This window comes from Aethalodelphis obliquidens, unplaced genomic scaffold (assembly GCF_003676395.1).
Source record: "Aethalodelphis obliquidens isolate GAN/ISIS:26980383/991018 unplaced genomic scaffold, ASM367639v1 scaffold7, whole genome shotgun sequence".
Classification (NCBI taxonomy): domain Eukaryota; kingdom Metazoa; phylum Chordata; class Mammalia; order Artiodactyla; family Delphinidae; genus Aethalodelphis; species Aethalodelphis obliquidens.
The window spans coordinates 6,950,541-6,978,436 of NW_020837951.1; the positions used below are offsets into that span (position 1 = coordinate 6,950,541).

At 51.4% G+C, this 27,896-nt stretch overlaps 1 protein-coding gene across 14 annotated transcripts; it reads left to right on the forward strand.

Moving 5' to 3' along the window:
- The first annotated feature begins 2,176 nt into the window (after positions 1-2,176).
- SH3GLB2 (SH3 domain containing GRB2 like, endophilin B2) lies at positions 2,177-27,744 on the forward strand. Of its 14 annotated transcripts, XM_027104595.1 has the most exons (13): positions 2,213-2,418; positions 3,593-3,730; positions 6,657-6,798; positions 7,626-7,754; positions 20,581-20,714; positions 20,975-21,067; positions 23,183-23,245; positions 24,945-24,968; positions 25,492-25,581; positions 25,917-26,017; positions 26,282-26,296; positions 26,420-26,660; positions 26,994-27,744. In XM_027104595.1, the coding sequence occupies exons 1-13, from the start codon at positions 2,356-2,358 to the stop codon at positions 27,099-27,101; spliced, it is 1,341 nt and encodes a 446-aa protein (XP_026960396.1). In that variant the 5' UTR covers positions 2,213-2,355; the 3' UTR covers positions 27,102-27,744. The 14 variants fall into 14 exon arrangements, with proteins under 14 accessions (XP_026960404.1, XP_026960410.1, XP_026960411.1 ...); XM_027104599.1 differs by lacking the exon at positions 23,183-23,245 and having other exon boundaries at positions 2,212-2,418; XM_027104598.1 differs by lacking the exon at positions 24,945-24,968.
- Positions 27,745-27,896: the final 152 nt, after the last annotated feature.

Sequence of the window (27,896 nt, forward strand, 5' to 3'; positions counted from 1 at the left end):
ATCTTTGACTCAAGGTGGCAGAGAGAGAGGAGCGTGGTAGCTGATGAGCCAAGGAAGTGGCAGCCAGAGCAAAGGAGAGCAGGCTCCACCATTGAACTGCCTGCGTCTGGGGCCAAATCCACTGCTTCCTCCCCTGTGTCCTTGGGCAAATCACTTAACTTCTCTAAACCTTAGCTTCCTAAAATGAGGAGAATGATGGTTTCTGAGCTTTTGCGAGGACCTTAAGTGATTATTCACTTAAAAGTGCTCAGTGCTGGGCCTGGCGTGGTCTTAGGACCTTTTGGCCATTGCTATTAGAAAAACTGCAATAGCCAAGTAGAAAGCTAGATAAATCGATGCAACATACGGACTGGGACAGCTAAAAGATCGGGAGTAACTAGGACCTACTGTCTCTCTCTCTCTCTCTCTCTCTTTCTCCTTTACCCTGCTGTTTTTCTTCCCAGGATCTGACCTGTTATATATCTGTTGATCCAAGAGGGGAAGAGCCTTGTTTTGTTCACTGCTGCATCCATGGCACCTAGAACAGCCCCTGGCACATAGTTGGTGCCGATAAGGTCTTTCTCCTTGACCAAACCAGAGTCAGGCTCCTGTGAGCCAGCCCTCTGCTTGACTAGGTGCAACCTTGAGTTTCCATCTTGTAGAGTCCAGTTTTAACAAGAATTCTGCAGGGTCAGTTTAGTAAAATCCCCAACCCTGGGTATCTGATCACCCTCCATGTTTGATCAAATTCTTCACCCTCCATCCTCAATATCTTATCCCCCTAGCCTGCCCTCCGCAAGAATCTCACTAGCCTTGATGTTCCCACTTAGTCATTTTCCATCCCCTGACATCCCCACTCTGCTCATTGTCTATAAATCTCCACTTGTCCTTGTTGTATTTGGAGTTGAGACCAATCTCTCTCCCCTACTGCAACACCCGCCCCCCCCGCACTAGGCTCTCTTGAATAAAGTCTTCCTTACAGTCCTTAACAAGTATCATGAATGTTTTTTTCTTTAACCTTGCTCAATGTGGTTATTGAATGAATGAACATGTAACTACATTGATTTATGGCTCTTGAAAGATAATATGATTGTATGCTGGCTAAATAAATGATATAGTTAGCTACAGACAGACACTGGTAAATAAGTCAGTGATCAATACAAATAGAAATACGTACTGAACACATAGAAACACACAAGGAAACACATAGAGATGATGAACTGCAGGTGTGTGAGTGACACAAAAGTTGATGATGGCTCCATGTAGATAATGCAGATCAGTAGTTCTGAACCTGTGGTGCACATTTAAGTCACCTGGAAGCTTTTCAAGACTCCACCTGCCGGGCTCCACCTGAACTGAGAGAACCAGGGCTGGGAGTGGGCCCAGGGATTTTTTCATAAACCTCCAGATGACTTGAAACTCACTCTGGACAGACAGGCTGGGGTTGAAGATGGGGAGCTGGTATAAGTGCAGGGAGATAATCGAAGCCAGGAATCCAGGGGACAGAGCCAGAGAGGAAAGGGTACCAGTTCAGGAACAGAACTCTCCACTGGGTAAGAAGATGAAGTCTAGACGTAGAGAGCGGGGAGCAGTGGAAACAGGTAATAAGCCCCTGCCAAGCCCCATGGGAGGGGGGGAAATGTATGTGCAGGCCATCCTTTTGCCTGTTTGGGGCTGTGAGAAGCTGGTTCAAGGTCAGCACATGTCCAGGCCTGGAGGGAAGCACGTTCCTCCACCTGGGCTGAACGGAAGCCCCTCTTTCTCTTCTCCTTCCTTCCCCTTAACTCCTGCACACACCCTCACCCAACTTTGGAGAACCAGAGGGTTTCCGGGGGCCAAACAGCCATTCCCCAGCGGTGGAGGACCAGTCCCCAGCTGGCCTATCCCCTGGCTCAATTGTCCTTAGTGTCACCAAGGTTGGGGCAGAAGAGGAGGGGGGGCTAGAGAGGTCAAGGTGGTGGTGATGGTCGACACAGAAAGATCCAGGTCAAAAGACGCCGAGAAATAGGGAGCCAGAGGGCCCAGCAGGCCAGGAGGATGCGAATCGACCAAGGGAAGAGGCACAAACGGGCGGGGGCCATAGGACGAGGAAGCGAGAGGCCGGCCCGGCGGCGGCCGCAGGTGGCAGCCGCGAGCAGCCTCAAGCCGGGCCCCCTCCGCCCCGCCCCGCCCCGCCCCCCGGAGGCTCCTCCCCCGCGGCCGGTGCCCCTCCCTGCGCGCTCGGGCAAGCTTGACGGAGGCGGCTGGGGCTGGGCCAGGGGGGCGCGCTAAGAGCCAAAGCACCGGCAGCAGGTGGGCGCGGTGCGGGCTGGCGGCGGCGGGCCAGGGGCTGCCGGGCGGCGCACGGGCCGGACGTGGCCGGCCGTGCGGAGCGCCATGGACTTCAACATGAAGAAGCTGGCGTCGGACGCGGGCATCTTCTTCACCCGGGCCGTGCAGGTGAGGCCGTACACCCTGGGCCCCGCGCGGCCGGCGGGCACCCCTGCAGCAGAGCCCGGGGCCGCGGGAGAAGGCCCTCGCGGCCGCCGCTCCTTCCCCGCTGCGAAGTCGCCCTAGCCGACCCCCCAGCCCCTCCTTCTTTTGCGGTGCCCAGTAGAGAGAAAGAGCCCGGGGCGGCCGGCCACACTGGCCGCACCCTCAGCGTGGCCCAGGCCTGGGGAGTGAGCCGGGCCTGCCTCGGCCCTGCTGCCGCGGGGGAGGTGTCAGCCTCCACCATTTCGACCCGCCGGCCGGGTAGTCCCGCTGTCCTGGCGCCCGCCCCGCCCCCGGTGGGGGGCTCCGCTGAGGAGGGCAGAGGGCCCCAGGCGGTTCCTGTCTCCTTGCCCTTGCCCAGCGGTGACTCTGACTCCCGGCAGGCGTTGGGAGGCCTGAGTTTCAGGCCTAAGGACTCGTGCACCCGCCCTGACCCCTTCTCTGAGCCTCAGTCTCCGCACCTGTGCAATGGACTGGTGGTACTGATTCCCTCAGGTCCCTTTTACACGCTTCGATAGTCCGGAAGCCAGGAGGGCTGGGGTTATTTACTTTCTGCTCCGTGGGAGGCCTGTTTCTCTTATTTCCCCAGGCCCCGGGGGCTGGCTGGATGCCCTCCTTGGGAAGCTGTACAGTGGGTGATGCTGGGATTAGAACAAGTCCTATCCATTTGGGGACAAGGGAAAAAACAGAAGCAGCTGAGTGTAACGGTGAAGACCGGGAGTCAGCTGTGGGTGTGGAGGCCCCTCTAGTGACTTTGAAGACAGGGGCGTCACCTCTCTGGGCCACAGTTTTTCAGTCTGAAAAATGGCCTTAGCAGTCCCTCCCTCCCAGCATGGATGTGAGTGTCCCAGGCATTCCCCGTGAACATGCTCACTAAAGGCAAGTCATTCTTGGTGTAACGTGGTTAGTATTGCAGCTGTGCAGCATGTGATGTTAGGCAAGTCTCGGAGCCTCCGTGTTCCCTTCTGTCAATCAGGGGTCGCACCAGTCTGCCTCCCAGGGTGGCTGCTGCCTTGGGGCTTGGCCCGTCACAGCGCTCTGGGAACAGATTCTGTTGTTTGTCCTTGCCCTGGTTGTTGGTTCTCTGGAGGAGCCCAGCCCCAGACAGTCTCTTAGAAGCCCACACGCCCATGTTTACTAGAAAGCACAGTGTCCCGTTGAGGATTTGCGCCCCAGAGAGGGTTTGCTGCTCTGTGTTCGAAGCCCTGCCGTGGACCCCAGCCCTAGTGGGGATGCTAGCAGCCTGGAGTTCATTGGCCAGCCCCTGTCCATTCAGAAGGTAGAGAATTCTCCCCAGTGTCGGTATGGCAACCACTTTATCTCCCACATCTGGGAAGAACCTGATCTGCCAGTTTCCTGCTACTTTGGGGCCCTAGCACCTGACCTGGCCAGGCCTGCAGAGCCTGGGGTATGGGGAAGCTTGGTCCCTGTGGCCTCTTTTCTCCTGGGGGTGGGCAGGCCCACTGGTTCGCCCATACTGGAGTGGGAGCCAGCGCCCAGGCCCCCGCCTCCAGAGTGGAGGAGGGAGCTGGGAGCTTTATAAATAGAGGCTTTCTCTGGCCCTGCACGCCCACCCCCTGCTGCTGCCATCTTGCAGGGAGCAGCCTCTGAAGCCGGGGCCCTTCCTCTTGGCAGGGATGGGGCGGGGTGGCAGCCAGAAGAGAGAAGGGCTTGAAATGTCACCTGGGCAGGAGAGCACACTCGGGACCCTCCTAAGGCCAGTCTGCCCTGGAGTAGGAGTCAGCCAGGAGGGATGGGGGTGGTTTATTATTAACGTGTGGGCAGCTCCTCTGCGTAGGTGCCACCTACCTACGCATGACATGCTGGGTAAGCGCTCAGCCCCTCCATGTGTTGAGGACACTTCTAGGAGCCTCACCTCATCCCCATCCGGTAGGGAACTGGACCTTGGCCCTGGGATAAGAATCCAGAGGCCAGATCCCTTTTGCATGGGAGATTCTAGGATGGCTTCTCAGTCCCTGAACTGTGCCTTGAAGGTCAGGAGGGGTTTGCCGAGTTGGTCCAGGTGATGGGAACAGCCCAGCTAAGGGCACCGAGACAGGAAAACCTACGGCATGTTTGGGTAAGATGCCAGTGGGGGTGGGAGTGGGCAGTGGAAGTGCTAGTACTAATGCTGTTGGTAGTAATTGCAGTATTACTAATAGCAGTGGTAGGAGTAATGATAATAAAAGCCAGGGAGGCTGTGGCCTCGTTCTCATCCGAGCCAGGCAGGCAGCGGTGAACGTGGGAAGGATGCCCAAGATGTTGGGAAAGCCCGGTGGGACTTTGAACCTGGGTGGGTGTGTCGTGTGAGGGACGAGTGGCCAGGTGGCACGGCGGGGAGTGCTGCCATTAACCTTGGAAAGAAGGGGAGATGCTGAGGTGCACACTGAGGGTGACACAATCGCCTGAATCATACTGGCTGGTGCCAGCAGGGTAAGGATGTCCCTAGGTGGCTCCTGAGAGTCAAGGAGGGACCTGAGGGGGACCTTTTATTGACGATGATGATGACGCCAGCTGACGTTTATCAGGCCTATACTGTGTGCTGACCACGAAACTAAGCACCTTCCAAATATTCTGTGAGATAGGTCCTGTTATCCCCATCCTCCGGGGGGAAACTGAGGACCAGAGAGGTGACTTTGACCCTGACCCTCGATTTTCTCATCTGCAAAATGGGGTAATGCTAACCCCTGAAGGGTCTGGGTGAGGTGAGGCCTCTTCAGGGCCTGGCTCGGGGAGGCCCCAGCTTGGGGAATGTGACGAAGAAGAGGAGTCGGGAGACCGGGAGGAGGCCAGGAGCAGCTGGTTCCCAGGTGAGGAGCCGCAGGCTCTAACCCTGGCCCACCCAGCTCTGCAGAGGGAAACCCAAGCCCCCATGCATAATTGATGGCTGCCGAGCTGGAGCAGCCCGACAGGGCAGCCTGACCACCGGAGGTGCCTCCTGCCCCTTGCAGCTGGACCTGTCCTTGGCCTCTGGATGCCTCACCGCTGCCTAGTCATCTGGGAAGGGCCTCCACACCCCCAGCCTATGTGACTCCAGCACAGCCTGCCTCTTACTCAGTCTCAGCGGCATCTTCTGTGAAATGGGAAACTTGGCCGGCCTGAGGGCAGTGTCTGTTTTTGTCAGAGCTGATCTACTCCTGCAGGTCTTCACCCCTTTGCTGTTTGCCTGTGACCTCCCCTTGGCTGGACGGGGCCTTTGAGATCAGAGAGGCCAGGACTTGGGCCGGTTTCTGGTTTTTCTTAGGTGGCCCCCATGGTTTCTGCCAGCTCTGAAGGGGGACCCTTGTGACATCCTGGTCCTTTCCTGGCCTTGGGGCGGGGCTGCCGAGCTTTCTGGGCCCTGGGTGTGCCCAGCAGTTGGCTCTGATGAGCTGGCGCTGTTCCCCATCTACCACTCCAGGCAACCGGAGGCCAGCCATGTGGCCATCCTCCCCCGCCCTCCGCATTCCCCTTCCTTCGCAGCCATCTCTCTGTGCATCAGCTCTTAACAGCATCAGCTCTTACACTGAGCACTGCCTGCCGGCCAGATCCTAGCCTTCATGTCTTATCCACATCTTTTTTATTTCATTCTTACAACCTATGAGGGAGATGCTACTACTTATTATTACCATTTTCAGCTTAGGAAACTGATGCTCAGAGAGGCAAAGCCACTTGCCCAAGGTCACACAGCTCATCAGACTGAGACTTGAATCAAGTCCCTCTGATTCTGGAACCTGGGTTCCTCTGACTCCCTCCCTTGGTATCCCCTTCCTGTGGCTCCCAGCTGCCCCTGGAACATCCTGATAACCCCAGACCTTGCTCTGTGCCCCTTTTGTTCCCTGAGCACTTGTAACCAAGTGCTTTCCTTCAGAGTCAGGCTGGGGGGACCCTTAGTGGTAGGCTCCCAAGGGTTCCTTACACCCTAAGCTGTATGTCTGATTTTGATGTGCTTTTTTGGGGAGAGGGAGTCTGTATCTTTCATTGGATTTCCAAAAGGAGCCATTATCCCCAAACTCCGGTCCAACCACCTCATTTCACAGAGGAACAAACTGAGGCCCAGGGCAAGGTTGCACCTTGGTCAAGGTCACAGAGCAGGTCCGGGGCAGAGCAAGTTTCTTGACCTTGGGGCCTGAGTTCCAGCCAGGTGGGAGGAGTAGATGGGCGGGGCAGGGGTGCTCCTTCCGTCCCCCTTTCTGAGCCCTCCGCCCTGTGTGCTCTCCCCACAGTTTACAGAGGAGAAATTCGGCCAGGCCGAGAAGACCGAGCTTGATGCCCAGTTTGAGAACCTTCTGGCGCGGGCAGACAGCACCAAGAACTGGACGGAGAAAATCCTGAGGCAGACAGAGGTGTTGCTGCAACCCAACCCCAGTGAGTGGACATGGGCCGGCCCCGGGCTCGGGGCGGGAAGCAGCGGGCAGGAGCCCCAGCTGCTGAGACCGTGCAGGTGGGCCTGGGCGGCAGGTGGGATTTGGGTTAGACTCTTGGGGCTTAAGGCTGCTGTTTTGGGGGGTCCCACTTAAAGAAAACAGCAGACTCAGTGTTGGGCTCCAGGATGCGCTCTCTGGGACAGTGGAAATGCTAAGTGTCACACAGAGGAGTTGAAGAAATGCCTGGACACTAAAACACAGTTGGGAGAAGAGGCAGGAGAAACGGGAGCCAGGTCACTGGAGGGAAGGCAGCGAGGCTCAGGGATGAAAGAGGACTTGCCGAGAGTCACACGCAGCGTGGTGCAGGCAGACGCAGCTGCAGGAGAACCTGTGGGAAGAGAGGGGCTGGCTGGCCTGGGGTCGTGGGACTTGTCTGCCTGTATGTCTGCGGTTAGCTGATGAGTGTGCTGAGAGCTTTCTGGGGCCAGGCCAGGGCATTGCCCACGTGTGTGTTATGCCCTGCAAGTCCATAGTGTAAGGAGGGAGAAGCTGTGGGGCAGGAAGGGGTAGCACTTGCCTTCAGCTGTGTGACCTCGGGCGGGCATTTCACGTGTCTGAGCCGTGGCTTCTTCCTCTCTAGAGTGAGGGCTTCGCGGGGTCAAGTGCCAGTCTCACACAGTTGAGAATCAGCAAGAGAGTATTCTGGAAGTCACCAGGCTGGACGCCCCTGTGGGCAGGCCCTGGTCTGGATCTGTTTCTGTCACCATGACTTTCATCCTTGGGCTCCTACCGAAGAGCCCTGTGGCTTTGGCTGCCGTCTCCCCGCAGGTGCCCGAGTGGAGGAGTTCCTGTATGAGAAGCTGGACAGGAAGGTGCCCTCGAGGGTCACCAACGGGGAACTGCTGGCTCAGTACATGGCAGAGGCGGCCAGTGAGCTGGGGCCCACCACGCCGTACGGTGAGCCAGTCCTCACAGCCAGGGTCGGGGGTCACGGTCTCTGGCACGAATCTTCTTCCCTCCCTTCTCTCCTTCCTTTCTCTGTTTTTTAATTTGCACACATGATACCTGGATTCATTCTGCTTGTAAACACCTCAATCAATGGAGATGAAAATAGAGTAAAATATAGAAGCCTCCCGGGACTTCCCTGGTGGTCCAGTGCTTGAGACTGCGCTCCCAGTGCTGTGGGCACAGGTTTGATCCCCGGTCGGGGAACTAAGATCCCGCATGCCGCACAGTGCAGCCAAAAAACGAACAAAAAAAATTGAAACCTCCCTTACCCAGGTTTGGTTCGTGTGTATTTTTCAACGGGATCATGTTATGTGTACTGTTCTGCAACCTGATTTTTAAACTTGGCATTGCACTACAGATAATCTGTTCACAGCACTTAGAGAGTCACCTCAAGCTTTATTTTTTAAGTTTTATCTAGGTACAATTTATACACTATAAAGTACACCTGTTTTAAGTGTGTAATTTGATGATTTTTAGTGAATTTACAGAATTGAACAAACATCCCCCAATCCAATTTGTGTTTTTGAAATTTTATTTAATTAATTTTTTAATTGAAGTATAGTTGATTTACAATATCGTGTTAGTTTCAAGTGTACAGCACAGTGATTCAGTTATACACACACACACAACATAAATATATATTCCTTTTCAAATACTTCACTTTTAGGTTATTACAAAATATTGAGTGTAGTTCCCAGTGCTATACAGTGGGTCTTGTTGGTTATCTATTTTATATATAGTAGTGTGTATATGTTAATCCCAACCTCCTAATTTATCCCTCCTCCCACCCCCCCTTTCCCCTTTGGTAACCATAAATTTGTTTTCTGTGTCTCTGAGTCTGTTTCTGTCTTGTAAATTAGTTCATTTGTATCATTTTTTAAGATTCCACATATATGTGGTATCATATGATATTTGTGTTTCTCTGTCTGGCTTAACTTCACTTAGTATGATAATCTCTAGTTGTGTCCATGTTGCTGCAAATGGCATTATTTCATTCTTTTTTATGGCCGAGTACTATTCCATTGTATTTATATACCACATCTTCTTTATCCATTCACCTGTTGATCGACATTTAGGTTGCCTCAATGTCTTGGCTATTGTGAATAGTGCTGCAATGAACATTGGGGTGCATATAGCTTTTCCAATTATGGTTTTCTCTGGATATATACCCAGGAGGGGGATTGCAGGATCATATGGTAGCTCTGTTTTTACTTTTTAAAGGAACCTCCATACTGTTCTCCATTGTGGCTGCACCAGTTTACATTCCCACCAACCGTGTAGGAGGGTTCCCTTTTCTGCACACCCTCTCCAGCATTTATTATATGTAGACTTTTTGATGATAGTCATTCTGACTGGTGTGAGGAGATACCTCACTGTAGTTTTGATTTGCATTTCTGTAAAAATTAGCAATGTTGAGCATCTTTTCATGTACCTTTTGGCCATCTATATGTCTTCTTTGGAGAAGTGTCTATTTAGATCTTCTGCCCATTTTTTGATTGGGTTGCTTGTTTTTTTGATATTGAGCTGTATGAGCTGTTTGTATATTTTGGAGATTAATCCCTTGTTAGTTGCATCGTTTGCAAATATTTTCTCCCATCTTGTAGGTTGTCTTTTCGTTTTGTTTCCTTTGGTTTGGTTTCCTTTGCTAACCAAAAGCTTTTAAGTTTAATTCCCATTTGTTTATTTTTGTTCTTGTTTCCATTACTCTAACAGACGGATCCAAAAAGATACTGCTGCAATTTATGTCAAAGAGTGTCCTGCCTATGTTTTCCTCTAGGACTTTTTGTTTGTTTGTTTTTTATATATATTTTTGGCTGCGTTGGGTCTTCATTGTTGTGCGCAGGCTTTCTCCAGTTGTGGTGAGCGGGGGCCACTTTTCCTTCCTGTGCACAGGCTTATCATTGCAGTGGCTTCTCTTGTTGTGGAGCATGGGCTCTAGGTGCGCAGGCTTCAGTAGTTGTGGCACACAGGCTCAGTAGTTGTAGCTTGTGGGCTCTAGAGCACAGGCTCAGTAGCTGTGGCACGTGCACTTAGTTGCTCCGCGGCATGTGGGATCATCCCAGACCAGGGCTCGAACCCGTGTCTCCTGCATTGGCAGGCAGATTCTTAACCACTGTGCCACCAGGGAAGTCCCCCTCTAGGAGTTTTATAGTATCTGGTCTTACATTTAGTTCTTTAATCCATTTTGAGTTTATTTTTGTGCATGGTGTTAGAGAATTTCTAATTTCATTCTTTTAATTTAGCTGTCCAGTTTGCTCAGCACCACTTACTGAAGAGATTGTCTTTTCTCCATTGTATATTCTTGCCTCCATTGTCGTAGAGTAATTGACTGTAGGTGCATGGGTTTTATTTCTAGGCTTTCTGTCCTGTTCCATTGGTCTATATTTCTGTTTTTGTGCCAGTACCATACTGTTTTGATTACTGTAGCTTTGTAGTATAGTCTGAAGTCAGGGAACCTGATTCCTCCAGCTCCATTTTTCTTTCTCAAGATTGCTTTGGCTATTCAGGGTCTTTTGTATTTCCATATAAATTTAAAAATTTTTTGTTCTAGTTCTGTGAAAAATGCCATTGGTAATTTGATAAGGATTGCACTGAATCTGTAGGTTGCCTTGGATAGTATAGTCGTTTTGAGAATACTGATTCTTCCAATCCAAGAACACAGTATATCTTTCCATCTGTTCGTGTCATCTTTGGGTGTGTTTTTTTTGGCTGTGCCGCGTGGCTTGTGGGATCTTAGTTCCTAACCACTGGACCACCAGGGAATTCCCTCATCTTCCATTTCTTTCATCAGCATCTTATAATTTTCAGAGTACAGTTCTTTTGCTTCTTAGATAGCTTTTTTTTAGAAAAATAAATTTATTTATTTATCTTTTTTTTTTGGCTGCATTGGGTCTTTGCTGTTGTGCACAGGCTTCCTCTAGTTGTGGCTGCTCTTCATTGTGATGGCTTCTCTTGTTGCGGAGCACGGGCTCCAGGCACGCGGGCTTCATTAGTTGTGGCACGTGGGCTCAGTAGTTGTGGCTCGTGAGCTCCAGAGCGCAGGCTCAGCAGTTATGACGCACAGGCTTAGTTGTTCCGCGGCATGTGGGATCTTCCCAGACCAGAGCTCGAACCCATGTCCCCTGCATTAGCAGGCGGATTCCTAACCACTGCGCCACCAGGAAAGTCCTCCTTAGGTAGTTTTATTCCTAGGTATTTTTATTCTTTTTAATTTCTCTCTCTGGTCTTTCATTGTTAGTGTATAGAAATGCAACAGATTTCCGTTTATTAATTTTGTATCCTGCAACTTTATCGAATTCACTGATTAGCTCTAGTAGTTTTCTGGTGGCATCTTTAGGATTTTCTATGTACAGTATCATGTCATCTGCAAACAGTGAGAGTTTTACTTCTTCTTTTCCAATTTGGATTCTTTTATTTCTTTTTCTTCTCTGATTGCTGTGGCTAGGACTTCCAAAACTATGTTAAATAAAAGTGGCATGAGTGGACATCTTTTGTCTTGTTCCTGATCTTAGAGAAAATGCTTTTAGTTTGTTACCATTGAGTATGATGTTAGCTGTGGGTTTGTCATATATGGCCTTTATTATGTTGAGGTAGGTTCCCTCTATGCCCACTTTCTGGAGTGTTTTTATCATAAATGGATGTTGAATTTTATCAAAAGCTTTTTCTGCATCTATTGAGATGATCATATGGTTTTTATTCTTCAATTTGTTAATGTGGTGTATCACACTGATTGTTTTACGGACATTGAAAAATCCTTACAGGGACTTCCCTGGTGGTCCAGTGGGTAGGACTCGACGCTCCCAATGCAGGGTGCCCAGGTTCGATCCCTGGTCAAGGAACTAGATCCTGCATGCATGCCGCAACTAAGAGTCCGCACGCTGCAACTAAGAAGTCCACACACCACAACTAAGGAGCCCACACATTGCAACTGAGAGCCCACGTGCTGCAACTAAGACCTGGCGCAGCCAATATAAATAAATAAATATTGAAAAAAAGGAAGAAAAATCCCACTTGGTAATGGTGTATGATCCTTTTAATGTATTATTGGATTCAATTTGCTAGTATTTTGTTGAGGATTTTTGTGTCTATGTTCTTCAGTGATATTGGCCTGTAATTTTTTTTGTGTGGTATCTTTGTCGGTATTTGGTATCAGGGTGATGGTGGTCTCATAGAATGAGTTTGGTTCCTGCCTCTGCAATTTTTGGAATAGTTTCAGAAGGATAGGTGTTAACTCTTCTTTAAACATTTGATAGAATTTTCCTGTGAAGCCATCTGGTCCATCTGGACTTCTGTTTGTTGGAAGTTTTTAAATCAGAAATTGTATTTCAGTACTTGTAATTGGTCTGTTCATATTTCCTCTTTCTTCCTGGTTCAGTCTTGGGAGATTGTACCTTTTTAAGAATTTGTACGTTTCTTCTAGGTTGTCCATTTTAGTAGCATATAGTTGCTTGTAGTAGTTTCTTACAGTCCTTTGTACTTCTGTGGTGTTGGTTGCAGCTTCTTCCTTTTATTTCTATATTACTGATTTGGGTCCTCTCCCTTTTTTCCTTGATGAGCCTGGCTAAAGATTTATCAATTTTGTTTATCTTTTCAAAGAACCAGCTTTTAGTTTCATCTATCTTTTCTGTTGTTCTCTTAGTCTCTAATTTATTTATTTATTTATGCTCTGTTCTTTATGATTTCTTTCCTACTAACTTTAGGTTTGTTTGTTCTTCATTTTCTAGTTGCTTTAGGTGTAAGGTTTGGTTGTTTGAGATTTTTCTTGCTTCCCGAGGTAAGCTTGTATCACTATAAACTTGCCTCTTAGAACTGCTTTTGCTGTGTCCCATAGGTTTTGGCATAGTGTTTTCATTTCCCTCTAGTATTTTTTAATTTCATCTTTGATTTCTTTTTTTATTAATTAATTAATTTATTTATTTGTCTGCGCTAGGTCCTAGTTGCGGCATGCGGGATCTTTTAGTTGCAACATGCGGGCTCCTTTAGTTGCGGCATGTGGGATCTAGTTCCCTGACCAGGTATCGAACCTGGGCCCCCTGCATTGGGAGTGCAGAGTCTTAATCACTGGACCACCAGGGAAGTCCCTCATCTTTGATTTCTTTGGTGAGCCATTGGTTGTTTAGTAGCACATTGTTTACCCTCCACGTGTTTGTGTTTTTTGCAGTTTTTTTCTTGGACTTGATTGCTAATCTCATAGCATTGTGGTCAAAAAAGATACTTGATATGACTTCAGTTTTCTTAAATTTACCAAAACTTGCTTTGTGGTCCAGCATGTGATCTATCCTGGAGAATGTTCCATGTACACTTGAAAAGAATGTGTATTCTGCTGCTTTTGGATGGAAAGCTCTACAAATAACAATTAAGTCCATCTGGTCTAATGTGTCATCTAAGGCCTGTGTTTCCTTATTGATTTTCTGTCTGGATGAACTGTTCATTGATGTAAGTGGGGTGTTTAAGTAGACCCATATTATTGTTTACTGTCGATTTCTCTTTTTACATTTGTTAACATTTGCCTTATATATCGAGGTGCTCCTGTGTTGGATGCATATATATTTATAATTGCTATACCTTCTTCTTGGATTGATCCCTTGATCATTATGTAGTGTCCTTCTTTGTCTCTTGTAGCAGTCTTTATTTTAAAGTCTGTTTTGTCTGGGACTTCCCTGGCTGTCCAGTGGTTAAGACTCTGTGCTTCCAATGCAGGGGGCGCAGGTTCGATCCCTGGTCAGGGAACTAAGATCGCACATGCTGCACGGCACAACCAAAAAAAAAGGAAATGGGTCTCTTGTAGACAACATATATATGGGTCTTGTGTCTTGTTTTTGTATCCATTCAGCCAATTTGTGTCTTTTGGTTGGAGCATTTAATCTGTTTACGTTTAAGGTAATCATCGATGTATATGTTCTTATTGCCATTTTTTATACATTTACGTATTTTAATTAATTTATTTATTTATTGGTTGTGTTGGGTCTTTGTTGCTGTGTGTGGGCTTTCTCTAGTTGCGGCGAGAGGCAGCTACTCTTTGTTGCGGTGCACAGGCTTCTTGTTGCAGTGGCTTCTCTTGTGGAGCACGGGCTCTAGGCATCGGGCTTCAGTCGTTGTGGCTCTCAGGCTCGGTAGTTGTGGCTCGCAGGCTCTAGAGCACAGGCTCAGTAGTTGTGGTGCACAGGCTTAGTTGCTCCGTGGCATGTGGGATCTTCCCGGACCAGGGCTCAAACCCGTGACCCCTGCATTGGCAGGCGGATTCTTAACCACTGTGCCACCAGGGAAGTCCCTTATTGCCATTTTGTTAACTGTTTTGGATTTGTTTTTGTAGGTCTTTTTTCTTCCTTTCCTCTTTTCTTTCCTCCTTTCTTGTGATTTGATGACTTTATTTTTTAAGGGTTTAGGATAGATGGATTAAACATTTTTTTAAATATTTATTTATTTGGTTGCGTCGGGTCTTAGTTGCGGCATGAAGGATCTTTCAGTGTGGCACGTGGGCTCTTCGTTGCAGCATGTGGGCTTCTCTCTAGTTGTGGCACGTGGGCTCTGTAGTTGTGGTGCGTGGGCTCCAGAGTGCGTGGGCTGTGTAGTTTGCAGCACGCAGGCTCTCCCATTGAGGTGCGTGAGCTCAGTAGCTACGGCGTGCGGGCTTAGTTGCCCCATGGCACGTGGGATCTTAGTTCCCCGACCAGGGATTGAACCTGTGTCCCCTGCATTGGAAGGTGGATTCTTTACCACTGGCCCACTGGGGAAGTCGCTGATGACTATCTTTAGTGTTGTGTTTGGAATCCTTTTTCTTTTTCATGTATGTATCTGTTATAAATTTCTCATTTGTGGTTACCATGAGGTTTTGATATAGCAGTCTGTATAACTACATGATTGTTTTAAGTTGCTGATCTCTTAATTTCAAATGCATTTCAGCTGTCCTGCACTTGTGCTCTCCTTCTCTCACAGTTACTGGTCTTGATATCCCGTTTGTGTGTGGATGATTTCCTACCTTTACTGTATGTTCACCTGTACTGGTGAGCTTTCCCATTTCATAATTTTCTTGTTTCTAGTTGTGGCCTTTTCTTTTTCACTTAGGGAAGTTCCTTTAGCATTTATTGTAAAGCTGGCTTGGTGCTGTTGAATTATTTTAGCTTTTGCTTGTCTGTAAAGCTTTTGATTTCTTCATCAAATCTGAACGAGAGCCTTACTGGGTAGAGTATTCCTTTTTTTTTTTTTTTTTTTTTTTGCGGTACGCGGGCCTCTCACTATTGTGGCCTCTCCCGTTGAGGAGCACAGGCTCCGGACGCGCAGGCTCAGCGGCCATGGCTCACGGGCCCAGCCGCTCCGCGGCATGTGGGATCTTCCCAGACCGGGGCACGAACCCGTGTCCCTTGCATCGCAGGCGGACTCTCAACCACTGCGCCACCAGGGAAGCCCTGGGTAGAGTATTCTTGTTTGTAGGTTTTTCCTTTTCATCACTTTAAATATATTGTGCCACTCCTTTCTGGCCTGCAGAGTTTCTGCTGAAAAATCAGCTGATAGTCTTACAGGGATTCCCTTGTATGTTATTTGTTGCTTTTCCCTTGTTGCTTTTAATATTTCTCTTTGTCTTTATTTTTGTCAGTTTGACTACTATGTGTCTTGGTGTATTTCTCCTTGGGTTTATCCTGTATGAGACTTTCTGTGCTTCCTGGACTTGGGTGACTCCCCCAATCCAATTTAAAGAACATTTCCATCACCTGCAAAAAAGTAACTTGTGTCTACTTGTAGTCAGTCCCACTCCCACCCCCAGACAACTAATGTGGCTTTGTTATTTTTCGTTGTTGTTTTTGTCGTTTTTTTATAAATTTATTTATTTATTTGGCTGCATGCGGGATCTTTCATTGCGGCACACAGGCTTCTCTCTACTTGCGTGGCATACAGGCTCCAGAGTGCGTGGGCTCAGTAGTTGCGGCATGTGAGCTCTCTAGTTGTGGCACATGGGCTCTAGAGTGCGTGGGCTCAGTGGTTGCAGCACACGGGCTTAGTTGCCCCGCGGCACGTGGGATCTTAGTTCCCCGACCAGGGATCGAACCCAAGTTCCCTGCATTGGAAGGTGGATTCTTAACCACTGGACCACCAGGGAAATCCCAATGTGGTTTTGTCTCTGTAAATTTGCCTTTTCTGAATATTTCATATAAATGGAATCAAGCGATATGTTGTTTTTTGCACGTGGCTTGTCTTTGAGGTTCATCCATGTTATAATGTGTTTTAGGATTTTATTCCTTCTTACTGTTGAAGAGTGTTCCACTGTATGGGCTGATCTCATTTTCTTTGTCCACTTACCATTTGAGAGACATTTGGGTTGTTTTGCTTTAAACAGTTGCATATGAACTTTTGTGAGGATGTATGTCTTCACTTCTACTGGGTATATACCTAGGAGTGGAATTGCTGAGTCATATGGTAAATTTATGTTTAACATTTTTTTTAAAATTTAATTTTATTTTTGGCTGTGCTGTGCAGCTTTCAGGATCTTAGTTCCGCAACCGGGGATTGAACCCTGGCCCTCGGCAGTGAAAGTGCAGAGTCCTAACCACTGGACCACCAACCTTTTAAGAAATTGCCAGACTGTTTTCCAAAGTGGCTGTGTGATTTTACATCCCACCAGCAGGGTGGTGGTTAATTTCCTGATATTTATGGATTTTCCAAGTTTCCTTCTGTTGTTGATTTCTAATTTAATGTCGCTGTGGTCAGAAAACATACTTTGCATAATTTTAATCCTTTTAAATGTGTTAAGACTTGTTTATGGCCTATAGTGTGTGGTATCTACTGGAGGATGTTTCATGTTCACTTAGATATTGTACTTTATGTTGTAGGGTAGTGTTGTCAGGCCATCTTGGTTGATAGTGTTGTTTATCTTCTATATCCTTGTTGATTTTGTCTTATTGCCCCATCCTTTATTGAGAGTATTAAAGTCTCCAATTATTTCTGTTGAAGTATTTCTGTCTTTATTCTGTCAGTGTTTGCTTCATGTATTTTGGAGCTGTGTTGTTAGGTCTGTATGTTTATAATTATATATCTCCCTGATGAATTGGCCCTTCTATCATTGTAAAATACTACTCTTTGTCTCTAGTTAACATTTTTTGGTCTCAAAGTCTGCTTATCTGATAGTAGTATGGCCACTCCTGTTCTCTTATGGTCACTCCTATTCTCATATTGTTATATGCAAACAGGGGCATGTATCTTTTTCTGTCCTTTTATTTTCACCATACTTATGTCTTTAAGGTATGTCTCTTATAGAGAGCATATATTTGAATCTTTTTAAAAAAATCCAATCTGACAGTCTTTACCTTTTGATTGGAGTGTTTAATCCATTTACATTTAATGTAATTGTTGATGTGGTCGGATTGCCATTTCGTTATTGTCTCCCTGTATCTCAGGTGTTTTTTGTTTGATCCTCTGTTACTGCCTCCTTTTGAGTTAAATAGATATTTTCTAGTGTAATATTCTAATTTCTTTGTTGCTTTTTTTTTTACTTTAAATATCTTTCTTAGTGGGTTTTTATAAAATATATTTATTTATATTTATTTTGGCTGTGCCAGGTCTTAGTTGCAGCATTCAGGATCTTCATTGCAGCATGTAGGATCTTTAGTTGCAGTATGTGGGTTTCTTAGTTGCGACATGCATGCAGGATCTAGATCCCTGACCAAGGATCAAACCCATATCCCCTGCATTGGGAGTGTGGAGTCTTACCCACTGGACCACCAGGGAAGTCCGTCTTAGTGGTTTTACAATTTAAATTACAATATGCATTTTAACTTAACACAATCTACTTTGGAGTAATACTAACTGAATTCCAGTAAAATATAGACACTTTGCTCCAGTATAACTCCCTTCTCGCCCTCTTCCTTTGTGCTATTATTGTCATACACATTATATCTCAACAACACAGTTTTATAATTATTGTTTTATGTAGTTGTCTTTGAAATCAATTAAGAAAAGAGAAAAAAGTTTATATTGTCTTTTATATGTGCCTATATAATTACCTTTACTGCTGCTTTGTATTTCCTTATGTAGATTCAGGTTACCATCTAGTGTCATTTCACTTTAACCTGAAGTATTTCTTCTATGGTAGGTCTGCCAGCAATGAATTCTTTTAGCCTTTGTTTATCTGGGAATGTCTTTATTTTGTGTTCACTTTTGGAAGACAGTTTTGCTGTATATAAAATTCTTGGATGAGAGTTTTTTCATCACTTTGAATATATCCTCTCACTATCTGGCCTCCCTTGTTTCTGATAAGAAGCCAGTTCAAATCTGCTGTTGAACCCTTCTAGTGATTTTTTTCTTATCAGTTGTTATACTTTTCAACTCTAGAATTTTCATTTCTTTTTTATAGTTTTAATCTCTTTATTGACATTCCTTATTTGAGAAGTCATTGTGATCATACTTTCCTTAAATCTTTAAACATTGCTTCTATTAGGTTTTTTATTTTTTAATTAAAGTATAGTTGATTTATAATATGTGTTTCTGGTGTACAGCATAGTGATTTAGTATTTTTGCAGATTATATTCCATTATAGGTTATTACAAGATAATGGCTATAATTCCCTGCACTATACAGTATATCCTTTTTTTAAAAAATTTATTTTTGGCTGTGTTGGGTCTTCATTGCTGTGCACGGGCTTTCTTTAGTTGCAGCGAGTGGGGGCTGCTCTTCGTTGTGGTGTGTGGGCTTCTCATTGCAGTGGCTTCTCTTTGTTGCGGAGCACTGGCTCTAGGTGCATGGGCTTCAGTAGTTGTGGCATGCAGGCTCAGTAGTTGTGGCTCGCAGGCTCTAGAGCACAGGCTCAGTAGTTGTAGCACATGGGCTTAGTTGTTCTGTGGCATGTGGGATTTTCCCAGACCAGGGTTCGAACCTGTGTCCTCTGCCTTGGCAGGTGGATTCTTTTTTATTTTTTAATAAATTTATTCATTTATTTATTTTTGGCTGTGTTGGGCCTTCATTGCTGCACGTGGGCTTTCCCTAGTTGTGGAGAGAGGGGCTACTCTTTGTTGCAATGCACCGGCTTCTTATCGAGGTTGCTTCTCTTGTTGCGGAGCACGGGTTCTAGGCACACGGGCTTCAGTAGTTGTGGCATGTGGGCTCAGTAGTTGTGGCTTGTGGGGTCTAGAGCGCAGGCTCAGTAGTTGTGGCACATGGGCCTAGTTGCTCCGTAGCATGTGGGATCTTTCCAGACCAGGGATTGAACCTGTGTCCCCTGAATTGTCAGGAGGATTCTTAAGCACTGCGCCACCAGGGAAGTCCCTATATCCTTGTTGTTTATCTATTACATATATAGTAGTTTAATCCCATAACCCTAATTTGTCCCTCCCCACCGTCAGGGTTTTGTTTTGTTTTTTACTTATTTGTAATAGCTGCTTAGAAGTCTTTGTCTGTTAGGTCTAATATCTGGGCCTCCTTGGAGATAGTGTCTGTTGATTGCTTTTCTTTCCCTGTGTACTGTCCGTACTTTCCTATTTCTTTGCATGTCTTGTAATTTTTGTTGAGTTATTACTGCTGTTTGTTTGTTTCTTTAGAGACTTGCCTGAGCTAACTGTTTAGAGTCTGTGTTCTCTGCAGTGTGCAGCTACTGATGTCTACTTGTTTTTCTTTTTAAATTATCCTTTTTATTTTTAAGCCTAGCTTCCTAGGGGTTTCTTCCAGGTCAGCATATGTTAGTGGTCAGCCAATGATTAATCAGAGGTTGTGCTTAAACATCTTGCACCATTAAGGCTTTACTGATGAATCTATGAGTGGGCTGGGGAACACACTCAAAGTCCAAGCAATTTACATGTCTGCCCAGCTTTTAGTTTGTGAATGTGCAAAGCATCCCACTAGCCAGGAATGAGTTGATGGCTGGGGTACTCTCCCATCTCTCCCAAGTGTGCTATACACACGCATAGCCTTCCAGACCACCAGAGATATCTGGATTTCATCAAGGCCCACTATGACTATCTCATTTCCCAGATCTCCTGTTAAATTTCCGGCAGCTCTGTTGCTTGTTCCAACCAGTATTCCAGCTTCATGTTAGCTGTGATGTTCCTGATTATTTGCCATTGAGATCACTATTGTTTGTGGTCCTGTCCCATGGGTTTTTCTGTGTTCCAGCCCAAATGAAGTCAGCCCCCTCAGGGCTTGCCCCACCCTGCTAGAGCTACAGCACCACAGAGCTTGAGGAGATGGGAGTACCCCCAGGCCAAAAAGCCACAGGCTCCATTGTTTTTACCAAGGTCCAAAAGTTCTGGAATAAATGCTTCTCAATTTGTTATTTGCCTTAGGTTAACTTCCAGAGTCCAGAAATCGTTGTTTTTGAGAACTGTGTCCAGTTGTGGTTTTTTTAAAAGGATATTCTTTTTTTAAAATTTTATTTTATTTTGGGCTGCACTGCACAGCATACAGGATCTAGTTCCCCGACCAGGGATTGGACCTGGGCCCCCTGCAGTTGAAGCGTGGAGTCTTAACCATTGGATCACCAAGGAAGTCCCTGTGTGTAGTTTTATTATTGCTTTTTGGGGAGAGGATTTGCTGAGCTCCTTACCCTGTCATTCTGGAAGTCCCCCCTGCCCCCCACACACATCTTTTTAATGGCTGTGTAGCATTCTGCTCTCCGGGCGTCCCACTGTTCATTTGTCGATAGGTATATGGATATGTATTTTCCACATCTTCCCAGGCCAGCCATTCTGCTCTTGCCTCTCAGAACATCTCTCTCTGAGCTCTCCCCTACTTCCTGGGGGTCAGAGCGGCCTGAGCCCGACCCTCTTCCTCACCCCTCCACTTTGTTTCTCAGGAAAGACACTGATCAAGGTGGCAGAAGCAGAAAAGCGCCTGGGAGCCGCCGAGAGGGATTTTATCCACACGGCCTCCATCGGCTTCCTTACACCCCTGCGCACCTTCCTGGAAGGGGACTGGAAGACGATTTCGGTGAGGGGCCTGGGGCCACTTGCTTCCTGGTGATGGTGGCAGCCCTCCTCATAGCTGCTGAGCCCATGCTGGGACCCAGCACTCCTGGGACCTCCCCAGACATGGCTCTTGTGGACTGAGTGGCCTGGAGTGGATGACTCCCCCCGTCCAGGCCTCAGTTTCCCCGTCTTGACCAGATGGTCCTGGGGGCTGGTCCTGCCAGGGCCAGGGGTCTCCCAGGGCTGCCCAGGTCTCACTGTTCCCTGTTCCCACCCCCTCAGAAGGAGAGGCGGCTCCTCCATAACCGGCGTCTGGACCTGGATGCCTGCAAAGCACGGCTGAAGAAGGCCAAGGCCGCAGAAGCCAAAGCCACGGTAGGTGTCGTGCCGGCCTCCTGCCCGCCCCCCCCACCGGTCCTGGTTGGAGCCAAGGAGGGGGTGAAGGGACCTGGTGTTTGGTATGACTTCTCTCCCCTGTCCCTGCCTGGAGAGGCCTGGCTGGGGGCTGCTGCTCTGGGCTGACCACTTCAGGTCACACCTCTCTGCCCCACCTGCAACGGACCCCTGGCGGCCCAGAGCCCTGGGACCCAGGGCAGACGTTGATGGGGTGGGCGGACCAGCAGTGCCCCGACCTGGGCTCAGGGCGGCCCTCAGCCTCCCCAGACCGACAGCCAGTTGGCTTCTTGCATGCCCCTGCCCTGCCCTCCCTGGGTGCTCGGCTCTGTTCCCGGCTCTGCCCGGGCATGGCTCCCCCTACTAACTCCCCCACCTGCTGCTCCAGCGCTGGTCGCAGGGTGCCCTGTGCTCAGGCTCCCCTGTGGTGGTGCGGAGGGCCCCGGAGCTGGACCACCCGCCTGCCCAGGGGCGTGTCTGAGGGGCCCTCTGGGAGCCCCACGGCACTGGGTAGGGCCTGGGCTGTCTGCGCTCCCCCTTCACTCTCGGCTCACGGAGGCCTGTTCAGCCAGGCCGATGGGACACAGTGTGGGACACTTTGACCAGAGCTAGGCTAGGGTTGGGAGAGCTGGGCCTGAGGGTGGCCAGGCTGCTTGGGGTGCAGGGCCCGAAAGGCCACCTCACGCCCTGGGGAGGGAATCCCCAGGTCGGGTCCAGGGCACGCCGTGGAAACATCCGGCCTGGGCTCCCCGCTCCCCTGAGAGTTCCAGCCTCCAGCCCTTCTCACGTTCCCCTCCCTCAGTGTGGCCACCTGGGGCCGCGGAGCCTGGGCAGTGCATCTGGCGAGAGCCGTGGGCAAGGTCCCGGCTCATCCAATTATGTGGGGTCCAAACTGGAGGCAGGGGCTCAGCCACTGGAGTCTTGTTGGCTTGGGCAGGATGACCTATGTCTGTCTAAGTCACCTGGACAGGACAGTCTCCCCGCCACTCAGGGGTGGACCACCTCTCTGGAGTAACTTGGCCAGGACAAGCTCTTCCTACATCAGCCAGGCAGGGGAGCCCTTCCTTAGTTACTGGGACAGCACGACCTCCCCTCCAGTTGGTTGGCCCAGAGTCTGTGGCTTGGGCAGGACACCCCGTCCCGAGCTGGGCCCTGGCAGCCCAGATACAGCATCCCAGAGGACTCCAGCCCAGCAGTGCACCCCGTCCTTCCTACCCCTCTCAACACACACACACACAGACACACACAGACACACACACACACACACACACACACACACACACGTGTCAGGACTCCTTTCAGAGGGCAGGGTTGTGTGACCCCAGGGGCCTGCTCCCGCCTGCGCTGTGGACTCACTAACTCTTTTGTTTTTGTTCCTTTCTGTTCTGCTTTGGGTAACTTGGCTCAGTGTGAGGGAGATGTGAGTATACCTATCCCACGTGCTGTGCTGCTTCTGGTTTGCCCATCTCGGCCTTGGTCGGCCGGGGACGTCCTCGGGGCGTTTTGCAAGCAGCTGGTCTCCCCACTGGAGGCTCTACCATGTGTAGCCTCTGCTTCGGGGGGACGCCAGGCATTGGAGCCTGTGAGTCAGCTTTTTGCAAATGTTGAAAGCCTGTCACTGTGTCCATCCATGCATCCGTCTGTCCATCCTCATTGTGGGGAGAGGGGCCTGGTCCTTGCTGCAGGAGCGAGAGACGTGGTGTGTGGAGGTTCTGGACGGAGAGAGCTGGGTGGGGCGGGCTTTGTTGGGAGGACGGTGGGTCTAGTTGGGGCATCTGAGTGAGGCCGGGGCCTGGGGACGAGGGTCCGTGGCCGCCGGGCCAGGGGCTGGACCCGTCTGTGGCTTGCCCCAGGTAAGGGCCCTGATGGCAGGCATGTCCACCCACGTAACCTTGGTCTGGACTCGCCTCGGCCCGCCTCCTCCGCAGGTGGTTGGCTTGGGGAGAAACGGGGGGCTCCGTGTTGTATTTGTCTGTACCCTCCTGTCCGTGGGGTCGGGGGCTCCTGGCATCTCCCATGGGAGGGTCTAGGGCAGCCTTCCGGCCCGGCCCCGGCCCCGCATGACCCCCTCCCCCCATGAACTCTGTTCCCCGCCAGACGGTGCCTGACTTTCAGGAGACTAGACCTCGTAATTACATTCTCTCGGCCAGCGCCTCCGCGGTAAGCGCCCCTGCCCCGCCCCGCTCCCCCTCCCCTCCCACACTCGGGCCTGGGCCTGATGTGCAGCGAACTGGAGCCAGAGGGGCAGGCAGGGGCCGCGCCCCTGGTCAGGCAAGTCCTGTCCACCCGCCTCTGCCCTGTGCCCTGTGCCCTGTGCCCGTGTTGCCGGCCTTGCTTCTCCCTGCCCAGCGCTGAAGGTGAGCCTGGCCCACTGCGCGGCACAGCCCGGTGCACTTGGGGCGGCAGCGGCCCCACCTCCAGGGCACCTGAGAGTCTGCCCAGCCCCGACCCCCCCAAAGCAGGCACCGCCCCCTCCCACACTCACCGTCCCGGAGCGACCGGCCGTGCGGCCCAGAGGAGAGGGAGGAGGTCTGGGCCTGGCCTGCCACGGGGTCATGGGAGACAGGGACGGCGCTGTCCATCCAGCTGCCTCCATAGCACATCTGCTAGGTGTTGTGGAAGTGCTTGAGACTGAACAGGGAGGGTGGGAGGGCACAGCTGGGTGGGGGAAGGAGCTGCCTGGGCCCGAGGCCCAGAGGTTGGAGAACAGAGCGTGTCCCGAGCTGGCCTGAAGCTGAGCGTGAGGGCGGGGCGGGGGCGGGGACTCTGGAGGTTGGATGGGCGGGGCTGGATCAGGAGGACGTTGAATGTCTTGGTGTCTTTTCTTCCTACAGCTCTGTTGAGATTTGTGGTATTTACTGTTTAGTTTGGGAAATAGGCAGATCACACCTATCCCATCATGCCTGTCGAAACCACCACTGTGTCTTTCTCTGCCTCTCTCTCTCTCTCTGTCCCTTCCACCACCCCCACCCCACCCCCCAACGGGTGACAACCTTCTGCAAAGACCCTCTGGCTCTTCTCCATCTGTCATAAGCATGTTGCTGTGTGCAGTCATTTGTCCTCGGGGGCGTGAACCACAGTGTAGTCCACCGGGCCCCTGTGGCTGGGTCTCCGACGTGTGTCCACGTGGAGGTTGCTTCCCGTGTTGTGATTTGCTAAACGGCACTGAGGTGGGACACATCTGTCCAAGGGCTGGCCTTGTTTTGCTTTCCGCATTTCAGGTCACATCGTAGGGTAGCAGCGGGCAGGAGAAATGGGTCTCCTAAGCCGTGGGGGGGGGGAGGGGGGTCTTTCTTCTTTAGACTCTGGATGACACTTCCCGCCCCCCTTCCTGGGCCGAGTGGAAAGAGGAGTATCCAGGAGGGTGGAGACGGCCCTGTTTTTTCCTTGTGCCTTTGAACCCCAGTGTGACTCGGGCACGAGGCTGCCTTTCTCTGCCGAAGGACAGAAAGGTTCAGTGACTGGTCCAGGGTCACACAGTCCTGCCTCCCAGCCCACCAGCCTTAGCCAAGTGTCAGGGTGGGGTGCGGGACACTCAATCTCCCTTGAGACCCCAGTCAGAGCCTGGGGACTGGCACTGTAGGAGAAACCCAAGTAGGACTCCCCAGCTGGCTGTCCCCCCTCCCCGCATGTGGCATGTGGGACTAGACGGACTATGATGTCGGAGCCCCCCCTTTCACACCAGGCCTCACCCCAGCCTCAGCCCCTCGTTGGGCTGTGGGGAGGGAGTTGGGGAGAGGTTGGGGTCTCAGGGAGCTGGGGCAGGGCCTGGGCTCTGGGGTTCAGCCGTCCTCCCCTCCCCTGCTGACCGGTGCCCCCCTCCCTCCCCCGCTGACCTGTCCTCTTGTGGTCTCCGCAGCTCTGGAATGATGAGGTGGACAAGGTAAGTCGGGGCTCAGGGAAGAGGCTGCAGGGGGTGGGCAACGGGAGTCCAGGCTCACCTGCTGCCGTCAGGGGCAGGTCTGTTTCTAGTTCTGGGCTCTGCCCTCACTCTCTGGGGCCACAGTAGGGGTTGTCACTTCACCTCTGCCCTGTTGCACACAGTGGGCCCTCCAGAGGCAACTGTTGGTTGGATTTGTCCCTGATGCGTGATGGCGTCAGATGGGCAAATGAATATGAAAGGCCAAGGCAGGGCGCCCGAGGCTCTGTCTGCTTGTCCAGGAACTGGCCTCAGGAGGGGGTGGGGTCCAAGCGGGGCTCCTCCAGTGGTCAGGGCTTCAGGCTTGAAGTCAGGGGTGGGAAGTGCACTCCTGCCACCGATGTCTGCATCCCCGGGGGGAAGTGACAGCTGCCACAGAAGGGAAGAAGAGGCCGCCCCTGGGCGGCTTCAGGGGCGCGGGAGAAGGCGGTGGGAGGGAAACTGGGGGGCTGTTCTTGTTCTCGCGCTCATGCCCCACCCTTCCCAGGCTGAGCAGGAGCTCCGAGTGGCCCAGACAGAGTTTGACCGGCAGGCAGAAGTGACCCGGCTCCTGCTGGAGGGAATCAGTAGCACGCACGTGAGTCCTGCCCCCGTTTCCTCCTTCTGTCGTCCACCGTCTTCTTGCCGCCCCTTGTGTCCCCATGAAACTAGTCCATATTGAGGCAGCGAGTGAACCTGGATCTCGAAGGCAGGTGGGGAAGGGTGTGCTTGAGCCCGCAGTCTGTAAGGATGGGATTCAGCCTCGGCAGAGCAGGTCCCAAAGGGTGGGTACCTCCCTCCAACCCCAGGGAGCAAGTGGCCTGGGCAGAAGACATCAGAATGCCGGGCCAGGGTCTGCAGAGGACAGGATGGGGAATGGGATGTTTTGGCCCCTCGCATCCCCCCCGTCAGCCATGGGCGTCTTCCCCGCAGGTGAACCACCTTCGCTGCCTCCATGAGTTCGTTGAGTCTCAGACCACTTACTATGCCCAGTGCTACCGCCACATGCTGGACCTACAGAAACAGCTGGGCAGGTGCCCACCGGGGTCCCCTGGCTCCCAGCCCCGACCGCCCCAAGCTCGGAAAGCCCCGTGACACCCAGGGCGGGGTGGAGGGCTGCCAACTGTGGTGGGACATCACACTGCTCTCTGGGCCCGGGCACCCTCTCACAATGACAGCGAGGTGGCTGGCCTTGGGGACCTCTGGCGCGGTTTCTTGAGACTGTGTGGGGTGGGGGGTGGCGGGGATGGCGGGAGCATCTCACATTCCCCGTTTCCCTCTTCCTTTCATGCCGCCAGCTCCCAGGGAGCCATGTAAGTAGCGGGGTCTCCTCGCCTCCGCGGCCGTGGACCTAGCTGGTGTTTGGCGGGGCACACGGGACTCCCGGGGGTGTGTGGCTCCCGGCTGCTGAGGTGTGCCCCCGCTCTCCTCTCCAGATTTCCAGGCACCTTCGTGGGCACCACAGAGCCCACTTCCCCGCCCCTCAGCAGCACCTCGCCCACCACCGCCGCGGCCACTATGCCTGGGGGGCCCTCTGTGGCCAGCCTGGCTCCTCCGGGGGAGGCCGCTCTCCGCCTGGAGGAGGTGGCGCCTCCTGCCAGCGGGACCCGGAAGGCCCGGGTCCTCTATGACTACGAGGCGGCCGACAGCAGCGAGCTGGCCCTGCTGGCTGACGAGGTAGGCCTGGGGGCCACGAGGACGGGGGGAGGGCCAGCTCACGGGCACCGGGAAACTGGAGCTGGGGGCATGGGGCCTGCAGACCCTGCACCGCGGGCTTCCAGCCTCCGAGTGGCCCTGCGGGTAGAGCTGGGGCTGGTCGGGTAGGCAGAGACGGCTCCAGCTCTGAGGAAGCAGCCTCTCTGATCTGTCTCTGTAGAGCAGCTGAGGAGGTGAGCAGCTCAGGAGGTGTCGTTTCCTATGTATCAGGGGAGACCGCAAGTCTGTTCCCCCTTAGGGCTGGGGCCAGTTCTGCCTGGCCGGGGCGTGACCCTCCTTCTCCGCCCTCCCCAGCTCATCACTGTCTACAGCCTGCCTGGCATGGACCCTGACTGGCTCATTGGCGAGAGAGGCAACAAGAAGGGCAAGGTCCCTGTCACCTACTTGGAACTGCTTAGCTAAGCAGGCCCCCTCCCAGGCCCCTGCCCATTCTGGCCTGGGCAGGAGAGGATGGGTGCAGCCCTGCCACTTGTCTTGTCTGTTGGTGACCCAGCTGCTCAGGGTGGGGAAAGTAACCCCATCCCATCCCGCCCCTGGTCCTCCAGCTGCGAGGGGCCCCAGAAGCTGAATGATCCCGGCCCCTCCCCCAGCCCTGCTTCTGGAGATTCCCCCCCACGCCCCTGCCTGCATCTCTGAGCGTCCCAGCCCTCCCGGCTCCTGCTAAGGAGGGAGGGCCTGGCTGCAGCAGCTGCACTCAGCGCCTAGGCCCGTGGGGGTCAGTGCAGAAGGCCTGAGGAAGCCCTGGGGCGCACCCTGGGGGAGGGAGCTCCTGCCTTTTAGTTGCCAAAAGCAGCAAAGGGGGAAAGGCAGGCAGGTGTGTGGAGGCCTGAGGACCGGATTCGTCCCCTCTGGATGAGCTGGAGCAGAGGGGAGCCTGGGCCACGGAGCGGCATCTCCCCGGTGCTACCCTTCCCCTCATACAGCTCAAGCCAAGTATGGTGGCTGCAGCCTGCACCTCTCCACACTCACTTTTTAACTGATCTTTTTACTCTGCCTGTCTGCTTGCTCTCTAGCCAGTGACAAATAATAAACCATCCTTCGTGTGCATGTTGCCTGGGCTCCGGTCGGGTCGCGGGCCTCACAGGTGGGAAAGGGGAGACTTCACATCTGCACCACCCCTCCCAGAAGCACTAGGGCAGAGGGAGGGAGAGCTCTTAGGGCAAAGCCAGTACCTCCCTTCCTCCCACGCTGCCTGTG

Excerpts from the sequence above, each read along its gene's own strand:
- SH3GLB2 (XM_027104595.1), top strand. The coding sequence starts at position 2,356 with ATGGACTTCAACATGAAGAAGCTGGCGTCGGACGCGGGCATCTTCTTC. Across the intron at positions 3,731-6,656 it reads AGCCCCTGTCCATTCAGAAG|TTTACAGAGGAGAAATTCGG; the intron begins GTAGAGAATTCT and ends CTCTCCCCACAG. Across the intron at positions 7,755-20,580 it reads GGGGCCCACCACGCCGTACG|GAAAGACACTGATCAAGGTG; the intron begins GTGAGCCAGTCC and ends TTTGTTTCTCAG.